This window comes from Oryzias latipes, chromosome 3 (assembly GCF_053564925.1).
Source record: "Oryzias latipes strain Hd-rR chromosome 3, Olatipes_Hd-rR_3.1".
NCBI classification, from domain to species: Eukaryota; Metazoa; Chordata; class Actinopteri; order Beloniformes; family Adrianichthyidae; genus Oryzias; species Oryzias latipes.
In genome coordinates this window covers 23319152-23331470 of record NC_136239.1, presented here as the reverse complement: position 1 = coordinate 23331470, position 12319 = coordinate 23319152, and the positions used below count along the sequence as shown (strand labels likewise).

The 12319-nt window shown below is 36.3% G+C and overlaps 1 protein-coding gene across 12 annotated transcripts in view; it reads left to right on the top strand.

The window, feature by feature from the left end:
• Positions 1-2872: 2872 nt before the first annotated feature.
• Positions 2873-12319, top strand: part of stk33 (serine/threonine kinase 33) — a 29060-nt gene continuing 19613 nt past the window's right edge. For 6 of the 12 annotated variants that reach the window (XR_013655160.1, XR_013655159.1, XR_013655158.1 and 3 more), the window contains exons 1-9: positions 2877-3137; positions 9038-9161; positions 9570-9683; positions 9802-9906; positions 10070-10208; positions 10957-11039; positions 11511-11598; positions 12005-12080; positions 12153-12265. Coding sequence is in view for 9 of the 12 variants with exons in the window: in XM_078945221.1 (XP_078801347.1) it covers positions 9075-9161; positions 9570-9683; positions 9802-9906; positions 10070-10208; positions 10957-11039; positions 11511-11598; positions 12005-12080; positions 12153-12265 (805 nt within the window). In the remaining 3 variants the exon portion in view is untranslated. Of the gene's footprint in view, positions 3138-3209; positions 3347-9037; positions 9162-9569; positions 9684-9801; positions 9907-10069; positions 10209-10956; positions 11040-11510; positions 11599-12004; positions 12081-12152; positions 12266-12319 lie in introns of those variants that run through there. The other 6 variants (XM_078945223.1, XM_078945224.1, XM_020713859.3 and 3 more) reach the window with 3 other exon arrangements.

The following is a 12319-nucleotide window of genomic DNA, read 5'->3' as shown; positions in this document are numbered from 1 at the left end:
AAAAAAGGTTGAAAAACACTGATCTAGACCCATTAGACAGTGCTCTGAACCTTTTTTCTTCAATGATTTGTGATCTTCACTGGTGTCCATGGATTACATGAAATCTCTCCACCTTTATCCACCTTTGCCATGGTAGGAAGAACACGTCAATATAAGGGTGGGGTGATCTAAGATAGCACAAGGCAAAATGATTGGGTTAAAGTGAACTTTGAATATGTGCATATACTTTCATTCAATTAAATGGTCAGAAGGACTTTTAATTTATTTAATTTTTCAGTCAGAAAACTTGTAGTCAGAAAATAATGCGACAGAACAACTATGAGGGTCAGCACAAACTATAGCTTTTTTTCCGCTGCAGCTGAAATTGGCTGATATTTTTCATTTTGAAATGACTCCTGTTATCCTAGCTCTCTTCGTATAGAATAAAGTTTTATCAATTCTATGTACTTCACACTTATGTCATTAACCCTAGAACACTTTCGCTATAAAAAGTGTCACTTTTGCCAGGTAATTTTTATCCGATATATTATACCCAACAAAAAGTACTTGTCACAAAAAATAGATCAAAACATGAAAACACAGGATAATTAAAGTGGTTTTCTTTTATTTTCAGCTGTGGCATGTGTAACAAAATGAAAAAGAAAAACATAGGAAGTTTCTAAAAGCATGCTCAAAAATTACTGAAAAATTAGGAATTTGAGAACAAAAAATTCCTAAAAAATAATAAAAATGATAATAGAAACTTGGTCTTTTGTCCACTGGGACATGCCAGACTTCCCTGGTGAAGGCATAGACTCCTTGACACGCGACATATTGAAATTCACTTAACCTTTGTGCTATCCTAGGCACTTTAACATTGGTGGTGGGGTCATCTAGACCCACTAGACAGTGCTCTGAACCTTTTTTCTTTAATTTTTTTGTGATCTTCACTGGTGTCCATGGATTACATGAAATCTTTCCACCTTTATCCACCTTTTTCATGGTAGGAATAACACGTCAATGTAAGGGTGGGGTCATTTAAGATAGCACAAGGGTTACATAGTTTTGCTCGGGTGAAAATCCCCTGGGGATAGTGCTCTGGGGTTAAGAAAGACTGATCTAGTGAATCATCTTTTTTGTTTTATGTGCAAAGTTGTGATTGCATCATTCTATTCCACTTTTATTGTAACCCTTGTGCTATCCTAGGCACTTTAACATTGGGAGTCTGGTCATCTAGACCCACTAGACAGTGCTCTGAACCTTTTTTCTTCAATGATTTGTGAACCTCACTGGTGTCCATGGATTACATGAAATCTTTCCACCTTTGTCATGGTAGGGAGAACACGTCAATGTAAGGGTGGGGTCATCTAAGATAGCACAAGGGATAAATGAATTACAGAACTTCCTGCTTCCAATCAGCGCCCTGCAGCAAAATCAAGGGGGCATGACAGAGCCAAGAGCCAAGATGAAGATGAGCTGAAAGATTTACTGTCATAAACTAACGAGCTTTAATCCTGAGAAAACTTTCTTTTAGTAATAATTATTTCAGTTCTTAATTACTTTTTAGCGAGCGGTTTATGGACAACAGAGATAAAAGAAAAATGAACATTTTAGTTTTAAAACACTGCAAATACGAGCTTAACCCTTTTTTAAAGAAACATTTGAAAAAACATCCTTGATGTTTTCAATTAGCATGTCAAGATTGTTTACTGAAAGATTTTAGATTAAAGGTGGACCTGCTGCTTATATATCTGTAGCAAAACAGAGAAAACCCCTAAGTCTGTTTAAGAAAAGGCTTAAACAATTGTGAACACGTTCCGTTTTTCTCATTGTGGCTTTAAACACAGTTTGTCCTTGGAAAACAGGTGGAAGTTCCCCACTTACTGTAAATGGAGAAGGACTTAAAACGCAGGGAGCTTCTGCTTATGGTACTTGAAGATTTTCAGCTTTTTAAATCTCTTTTGTTCCATGTCTGACTGCCCTACGGACTCCATTTGCAGCATATGCCACGATGTTGCCTGAACCAAGGCCAAGATCTTCAGCGATTTAGGGAAAAAGTTTTAAAATAAAAGAAAGACTTCTTCTTCAATGAGTCAATTAGGCATTATTGGATAAAAGGCTTTCTACTGAACACAATGTCCTGCCTTGTTCCAGCATTGAAACATTCTTCCCAAGGGCACAAACTATACCAAGATGAAATGTTTTAGACTACAATTGGCTTTTTCTTATTAGTAACCACTAACACATGCAGCCAGTTGGGGCAAGTTCACAAAATTTTGCACACATCTTACATTTATAAGCATTTTTTGTCAACAGTGTTTATCTATTTAAATTGAATTTTGGGGTTCGAGGTGTTAAAATGCTAATTGTCGTACAGTTCAAATTCAAAGGTTGTCTAAGGCTGTTTAGCATTACACATAGTTAAGTAATCAGTGTCACTGATCAACTACAAAATATTTTTAAAATTGATGGTTAATTTGTAACTAAAATGAAAGGACTGATTCTTTAGATTCTTGAGATTAAAAATTAACAAAATCTGTTTTGCAGTATACATCTAATATGAGCACTACTAATAGTTTAAAAAAGATACAGACAATGGCTTTGAAATTAAATTAAAATAAATAAATAAATACATAAACAATGGATGTATTTTGATTTAATTCTTGACATGAGAAGCAAAACTTTAATCCCACTAAGTCTACGGATCTTTCAAGTGAAGCTGTTGAGTTAAGACGATGTGTAGTTTTTTGTTTAAATCGGTTTTAAAAAGTACAGTACAGCATAGGGAACCGATGACTGCATAATAATGAAACTACTATAACTATAGGTTTTGTTTTGTAGAATTACTTGGCTTACTCTCCCATAACTCCATCTAAGGCGACCCCCATAGATTTTGTCCACCAGATGGAGACAGGCACCTGGGAAAAGCCAAAAGTAATGCCCATGCCGTGTTGTGTTGTTGGATGCAGGAAGCTGGAAATCTAACGAAAGCCTTGGCGTGGTCAATGACTCCAAGGACCTCGGGTCAACCCTCGTTTTCAATTGAGCTGTCGTATTCATTACGAGGAAGTGTGTCCCTCTTCGCTGTCCGTCCGCTCAGCTTTAAACAATTTTTTACATGACCTAAAGAAGTGAATGAAAATCGTGTTTTTTGAGAGGTAAGTCACTTTTGTTAAGTTCTTTAGGAGTTTCACGGTACACCAACAATATTGTGCTTGTTCTATTTATTGTTCCTTTTAACCACAGTCTTTATGCAAAGCAAATGTTTATGAAATAGACGGTTCGTTGCCATGACAACCACTAGAAACGCTGAATTTTAGTATAAACTTGTAACACCTTTTTAATGTTGTAAAACTTCCCAAATACCGTAAGTACACTCAGAGATATTAGCATTGACATATCTTTGGAATTGGCAGTAGTTAAACTCTTACACGGACACATTTTTACTAGCTGAGGTTATTTTTAGAGTTAGCTTATTTAGCAAAATGTAAAGGCTCGTTTTTTCAGAAGACGACAACAATAATATAATATACAATAGCTGCATGTTTTTTCTTTAATCTTAAAAAGAAAAAAGAAAAAAGTCTATTTTAAGGCAGGGGCCTGCAACCTGTGGCTCTTTTATTCTTCCATTGTGGCTCTTTGGTTTGAAAAAAAAAGCTGCCTATTATTTGAATAAAAAAACGGTTTGTAGGTTTGGTTTTTGTTCATTTTCTTAGTAAATTATGTTTATATTTTGAACAAATACCTGTAAAATGATGGTAAATGATTTAAATTACCTTCAGAGTGGATTACTTTTTTTATGCATGTTGACTTTTGTGTCATGTTTAAAAGGTTTTAAAAATGTGTCTTCTACACCAATATTACATGTGTGTGTGTGTGTGTATATATATATATATATTTCTTTTTTTTTTTTTAACACTGAGGGGGTACTGTGGGGTTTTGGTCAATAAGAAACTGGCCCAAAGGTTGCAGACCCTTGATTTAAGGACACAATGCGTGTTTCTTTAAATTGAAACACATAGGACATTTAGGCTTTTATTGACAGTAAAAATGTTGGATTCATCTGTATCCTAAGCTGACATTGGTGTGGGCCTTTTTCAGTGTGTGACTTATGTTTCCTTTTCTGTACCGCTGAGAACATTTGATTTGCTCTTGTTTCTGCACTGGCCTACATTTTTTTTTTCTTTTTTAGATGTCTCTTCTCCTCGCTTCTCAAGGCTGAGCCCAGCAAGGGCAGAGATTAGCCTTAACCAGGATTAAACCAATGAGAAAATTTAAATTTTTTGGCCCTTATCTCCTAGCAACATGTGGAGTGCCCTAAGCAAATGGCAGAATTTGATCTTTTGCTTCCTCATGGCAAAACATTTTTTCCTTACCAATAGACACTTATCAAACATGACCACTGGGAAAAAAAAAAAAAAAAACTAGGGAAAAAATGGTGATGCATTTAAATGGTTTGTTTAAAGGGAAACAACATGCATTGCTTGTTTGCAGCACTTGGGATAACACTTAACCCCTTGGCATCTGCGTTCTTTTTATGCTTGAACTTGTTGTGGTGTTTGACATTTTTTTTTCTTGTGGAAAAATAAAGTAGCATGCAGAAGATTAGAATTCCAACACAGAAGGAAGGTAATGGCAAAAAAAATAAAATCTTAGAATTATCATTACAACTAACATCTTTCTATTTCACCTGGGAGGCAGTGCTGGGAAATGATTTACAGCTTGATGCCATTCTGCATCTGTATAACACGCATAAACATTTTATGCCATCGCGCTTTTATTTCTGAAAATGACTTTTTAAGTTTCATTCCCTTTCTGTCAGTCATGAAGCCCATCAGCTGTCAGGGAAAATATCCAGATCTTTAGTGAGTCTGTTGTTAATGACTTCATCTAGGTGTGTTATTTTTACGGATTGTTTTGCTCTCGCTTTTTATACCACAAGCTTCTCATAATCACGCTGCATACAATTAGGATTCACTTCGTAGCGTCTTGAGGTAAATGGCATATTTGCATTCTAAACATGCAATTTCTTGCCTCATCAGGTAATGTAATTCCATGCTTCATTAGTACTTTGAAGTTTATCATTTGTCATCAAAGCCAAGCTGTCAATAAATGATGAAGTTTCACATGAGTTAAATATATTATTGGGAGCTCAAGTAATACAGATAACAGTGTGCATTTTAATTGCAGTCAGATTTTGCTTTTGTTTGATTTTCAGGATATATTTCAGCAGCTGCCTGTTAGAGCTGGAGGCAATGTTATGGATTTCTGAGCATAATTTAGTCTAAAGCTTATGCAATTAAAGAAAGAAAACGTCCAAGGGCCCCTAGCAATAATTGAAATGAAAATTATTTTGATGTTGTGGCCAAGTCTGAAATATGTTCACTTTATAGTTTACCCCTGTTTAGTTGTTTCAAGTTTTAGATGTTGCACTGGTCCTACTGTGTGGTATCTTTTATTCAAAACACGATCAGGTTTGCCCTGGAGAGCAAAACAGATCAGCAGATGGCAAAAAAAAACACAAAAAAACAAAACAAAACAACAAGAGTAGAAGACAGTGTCATATTAGGAAACATCATATTGGTTCTTTGGCATGTTTTAGCCACATCGCTCATTTCTACATCAAATGCATGTAAGAAAGAAATGTGACCACAGTGATTTTGCAGTTAATTTGTTTCCAGCTGTTTTACAGCTGGAAATGTGGCATTTGGCTGCTCATATATCCAGAGGAACTTGTATTTGGATAAAGCTGACTGAAAGACAAGGTTAAGACCCTATTCATAGTTGAATGCAAATAAATAAAATGATGGAAATATTTCTACAAGTAACACTAACACTGACCAAGAAGGGTTTGAAAATTGACCTTTTTGTGATTGACTATTCTCCACCAGCTCAGTGTCCTTGTGGTAGAGTGTCTGCCCTTAAACTGTTGGGTTGTGAGTTCAAATCCAGGCCAAATCGTACCAAAGGCTCTAAAAATGAGAAGAGCTCACCGTTCCTGATGGGTCAAACAAATATCACACAGCTTCGTGACACCTAACAGGACCTTAACTTTAATTCTCACTCCAAAGCTTTGAAGCCACCGCCTATTATTTCCCTCCTTAACTTTACCACATCTACAAGTGGGAAAATTATATGGCCCATTTCAACTCATAAGGAAAAATTAAACTTAAACAACAAAGTCTTTGCTTTTGCAAAAAGACTAACTGTCATAACGCAGCTGAATGGAAGCAGGAGTTAAATTTAGGGGCTGTGGCCAAAATACATCCCAAAAACAGGATCCTTGGGTTTATCAAGGGGTTCAACTCTCCGGTTTTATAGTTGTTTTGGGCAAGACATTTGACACCACGTTGGCCCCAACGATACAAAACTAGTAAGTTGCTTTGACGAAAATAAAAAATCCTCCTCTGCTCCAAAATGTAAATACATCCAACAGAGAAGAACCCAGATTACCAAAAAAGCATGTAGTGAGAATGTGAGGCAGAACTTCCAGTCAGCTGCACGGTGGTAGTGCTGACCACCACACAACCATGCAGCTCAAAACAGAGGCAAATTAAAATGAGCGGGCACATCATGGCAGGCTGTCTGTAATGTTTTAAAGTTCATTTTGAATTCTATAACCTGTTTGTTGGATGTTATTTTAAACCTTTTTTGGACTGACAAATGCTCAGAAGGTGGAGGCTTGACAGAAAATGAGTGGTTTGATTCCCGACTTCTGAAATATTCACATGATTGCATCCTTGGGCAAAGGCTAAACTCCTGAGAGACTTATTGAATGTTGCTTGTATTGTAAAAGAGCGATCATTAGACTGTAAAACACAGCAGCTGATCTTGTATTTGTGTGGTAAGCTCATGTTATAATTTTCAGGTTTTGTAGTTTTAGATATATCCCTAAAACGTGATCCATAATGGGGCCAAACCTGCATGGATGCCCAGTCTTTTTCTCTCAGACTAAATATTTTAGGGTAGTTATGGGTGGAGCTGAGTGAAGAGCAACACCCTCTGGGCACAAATCTGATGTTTGACCTGAACTCAGCTTCAGGGGGAGTTGAGCGCGCATATTGCCGTTTTATCGACACACTGAGGCTGGCAGACAGAATAAACACTCGTTCTGTGCAAGCTAATGAATTACAAACAGGTTTTAGGCTCAAAACGGACACAAAGGATCGGTCATCTGTCTTGCTTTTAAAACTTACATTTACTTTGCCACTTCCTTTATTTAAAAAACAAAACCCTGACGCTCCCAGGCTTTATGTTCTCTGTATGTTTATTAAGTATGTAGTAAAAAGCTAACATTCCTCCTGACAGAAATGATGGAGAAGTGTAGCAACTGTGGAGTTGACCCGTGATGAACTCTCCGCTCTAATTACTTTCTGCTGAAACTGGAGAGTGTGTTAAAAAAGGTGGACCTATTCCTTTGTACTGCCATTGTGTTCTTCTTCGTGTATTTCCAGAAGAACAAAAATGATCCTAATTTACTGTTATTTGTGCAATATATTAATATTTTTCTTTATTCGACCTAGTTCTTTGTTTGTTCTTTGGTCAATTCTCTACGCAGAACTGAAGTTGAAACAAGAAAAAAAAAGCCTACACACAGAATTTAGCTGCTCACTTTTTGATTTAATTAGGTCAAGATAAAAGAACAAAAGCCCCCTAGACTCTGTCCTGCTGGGATTTTTATTCAAAGTATTTTTAGTTATTCACAGGTGTCTGAAAATAACATGAAAACGTAATGGAAAGTTTAGAAAGGGGCTCTGGTGGAAAAAAGCCTAATATGTTCCAAGCAACTTGGCCATGGAGAAAAACAGTGTTTTAAATGTAATAAATATTGACTCTATTTTCTCTATAACACAATTCTGTTGTATTTTATTGAACAGTTTTAAGTCGGATCTTAGTTCATGGTTATTTAAAATATTTTAGATTTGAGAGAGGGACCAACAACAATTCCTAATGCTTTTTTTTTTTAACTTTAAACTGCAGAGTCACAATAAAGAGATCAGAAAATACTTGTATGGACTCCTTTTTTTCTAAGGTTAAACTTTTCACCCTAACCTGATCTGAGTATCACATTTCCCGTGCGTCAGAGATCGGAGGGTAAAGACCGAGCCTCTTTGTCTGAACGCAGACATCTGAAGCAGACAAGTGACTCCTCCAGCCTCCTCTGTGATACACCCATCACATGCTTCTGTCTTCCGCAAATGAGCTCTGATTGAGATGATTGGAATTTCCAGAGGCTGTCACAATCGTTTTGATTGAAAAGCGGACAGAAGATAATGGAGAAGACAGGCCTGTTATGAGAGACCTGTCAGGGCCAAAATAATGTATCAGAGTAAAGAGGTTAAAGACACTGCTTCCTTGTTAATAATTAATTGCTGTGCGTGTGGTGGATTCACTTCATCGCTCCCAGTCATCATTTGATAATTGCTTTACATTTAATTTGGCTACAGAGACTGTTTTTCAAGCTGACTAAATTATGCTTAAAATGAATGAGGGCTCAGTCACCGTTTGGTTATGATTGTGTGACAGAAAAAAAAGTTAGAATGGGAGAAATAAAACAGCTGAGCGTGTTCTAGTCGGCCGTCCGTCCCTTTGGTAGCAAAATCCTACATGGCTAAAGCTTTATTCGATTACTTAAAAGTCACTTAGTCTCAAATATGTCTGATCTAAAAACTAAATATAATCAACATGTGTACATTCATGTTATCATAAACATCTTTTTATGGGCCTTGTAAATTGTAGTTGTTTAGAATATTCTTCACTTTATTCTGAAATGACCTGATACGATACTTGTGAAGTATCATAAGTTGATAAGAGCATCTTCTTCTTCTATAGATGTTAATTATAGCACATTTTACTTCTACCTCTTCCTTTATGGGAGTTTAGAAAACCTTTTTCTATTTAATTTCATTTTAAATAACGTCTTTAAAACACAATTGAGTTTGTTTTATTAAAACAATTGCTGTAAAAGAAAATAAATATGACAGAAAAGTAGGGTGATCTATACTGTACATTCCACTGTTATTAGAAAGATGGATGTTTGCTGTACATGTATGTGCAGGTGACACGGGGAAATTCCAGTCATAAGGACGCTCGTCATGCTTCAGGGATTTGGACGGAGCGGCCCCACTGAGCTGGACGGGCACGTGCCGATCACGCGTCTTAAAGATAATGAAGACATCAGGGTATGCAAAGTTTCATGTCTGCACAGCTGAAGTCCCGCTAGTGATTTTTGAAGCCCTCACCCCAGTTCAGGTTCTGCATGTCTGTCCTATTGTGTTCAAGATTACATGCTCATATTAAACAGTCATGTTAATTAGACACCAGACTGAAAAAGAAACTGCAGGAGCAATTTAATCATTTATTACGTGACAAAATGTGTGATCTTTTGTTCTGGACACCAAAAACAGTCTTTGGCTTCTCCAGAGAACCTAAAATGTGATCTTGTACGCTCTTTTAAATGTGGATTTTTCAATGAATTTTTAAAAATTTGATGCTAGAGTATAATATTTTTTAAAAATAACTGTTGAATCATGAACATATCTCATGTTGATCAATGTTTTTTCTTTTTTCTTTTTCTTTCTCCCCATTAGGACTTTTATGAAATTGGAAGACAATTGGGTCGGGGTACCTTCGGAGAGGTTTATGAAACCACCCAGATTAAGACACAGTCAAAATGGGCTATTAAGATGGTTCGCAGACCCCCGGTGAGCACATTCCTGATCCCACTTGGAGGCCTATATGTTTGTGTGATGAAAAGACGGGTTAAAAAAATGAAAGAATTAAAGAAAAACTGCTGCTTTATTTAATTTTCTGTCACAACAGCCAGGCAGTCCAAAGGTGGAGATGTTGGATAACGAAATAGACATACTCAGTCAAGTGAATCATCCGCACATCATACGACTTGAGGCGATCTACAGTACAGCGAAGGTACAAACTGCTGTTCCGTTAGAAAATACCAGTAATTAGTTTAGTCACAGTGGTGTTTGTTTATCATGTAACAAAACCAAGATCTCCTCCTATTAAGATCCTTGGGATATACTGTAGACTAATGAGCACACCGACTAACGGCATTTTTCTGTTGTTTTTTTAGATGATGTATTTGGTCACCGAGCTGTGTGAAGGAGGTGACCTGAAGCAGCTGCTGCAGCAGAAAAAGTTCTTCACGGAGAATGAGACTAGAAAAATCATAAACTGTTTGGCTGATGCTGTTACATACCTTCATATGAGAAGTAATGTTGTTTTACAACTTTACACAGCAAGAAGGTTTAACTGTCACTGTCTAATCCCCGAAAACCATTATCTTTTTTCCAACAAAGATTCTTAAATGAGTTCATTTTGATGGAATATTTCTGATCCCACAATTCTTTGCTGTATTTCTGCTTAACCTGAATTTCGTTCAGGTAAAATTTAAATGATTTTTACTTTTTTACTGTTTGGCATACATGCAGGGTATTTGTGTATTGTAAACACTAACAGGAAAAGCCACTTGGTCACCTCTCGCACCTTAAAACACATTTTAAGGTGCGAAAGACACATTTAAAAACAACTGTAAAAGAAGTGTGGGACAGAACACAGGACGCAAAGTCTTTCAGGGTAGAACCATCCATCTAACTTGATTTCTGAATAACCTTGACTGCTGACTTTACTTATGTGTTATTTTTCTTGAGCATCAGTTAGAGCAAGTCAGCTTTCTAAATACAAGACTTCTGCATTATACATTTCATTGCCTCAGAAATTGTTTTGAAAGAACTTGGCTTGTTCTTTTTTTCTTTTATGTTACAGAGCACAGGAAGATGTTTGCATGTGGGACAGAGGAAGTTAATTTTTACTTAATAGCTTTCTTTTTTAATACAAAGTTGTTGTTATTAATAATAATAACCCCTCTAGATTAGTATCACATCTTAAATATGGAACTTTTGAGATAAAAAACATTGTGTGTAAACATTTCTCCTCAATTCCAGTTTTCTCTCTTTACAGACATTGTGCACCGAGATTTGAAACTTGAGAACATTCTTCTGAAAAATCCTATAAATGAGGAGAACAGCGAGATGGACGTCAAGGTAAATGGAGAACACTCTCCTCACTGCTCTGTGTTTCAGTGTTCTGACATGTGCAGTTCTTACAAGCTCACTGATTTCCAAGGGTTTAGGTTGTTTTTCATTTGAATTCTATATCCCTGTCCTTTTCTTGTTGGAATTTTGTTAGAAAAAAATAACTTTTCTTTACACATTACTATAAAAATCACAGACTGTTGCATTCGTTGGTATGTTAATGTCTAAACTGAAAGAAGAAAAAACATTAAAATTCTACTGTCTCTCAGAGTTCTCTTTTTTACTGTGCTATTGCTATAAAAAGTGTCTTTATGACTTTTATTTCATTTTTTGTTCAGAATTTTCCCCATTGCTGCTGTTAGACACCCTATTGCAAATAAATAATCCATGGTATCCTAAAAGTTTCTTTCTATGTATGTTAGCTTGAAGATTCAGCAGATTGTAAAGAAATCTGTCACTCTGATTTACTTTTTAATGCAGGTGGCAGACTTTGGATTATCGATAAAGAAAAAAGGTACAGGGATCGAGAGGATGATGAGCGGGACCTGTGGGACGCTCATCTACATGGGTACGTCACCAGCATCTTCCACATTACACTAACTGTTATCTCAGTGACCAAATTGACCCCTTATGTCAGTCCTTGCATTAGATTGTCACTTGCACTTCCTTCTAAGACAACATATTTAGGATCTATTTTACCTTAAAAACACACAAATAGTCTGTGACAAAACAATCTCAGTCTAACTGCTTTATTTTTAGACGGTTAATGTGTGGAGAAAAAAGCAACCTGCAGTAAATTAAAAGGATCATGACATCTATCTTTAATAATAGGTCTATGAAACTTTGCTGACACGACTTAATACCCATAATATAGTATTTTTTAACTTAAGATTGAGCTCAAGGTCAAAGAATCAAAATTCAAGTAATTATTCAAGTATTTCATCTTTGGGCCTATAATAAGTTGTCATTTTCAGCACCTGAAGTGTTGAGGGGCAATGATTATAGCCAATGGTGTGATGCATGGAGCATAGGCGTCATCATGTTCATGGTGTAAGTAAATATTTCAATCATCACAAATCTGTGTATTAAGATCAAACATGTCTGAAGTATGTGTTGCTGCAGGTTGTGCGGAGAACCTCCATTTGTTTCCACAACGAGAGAAAACCTTCTCAAGAAGATTGAGAGCAGAGATCTTATATTTTCCCAATCCATTTGGGCCACCATAAGTGATGCAGGTGATTCTTTAGGCTCCTTCTACCACTGTTGTGTTAATGCAGTTTTAGTGGGGT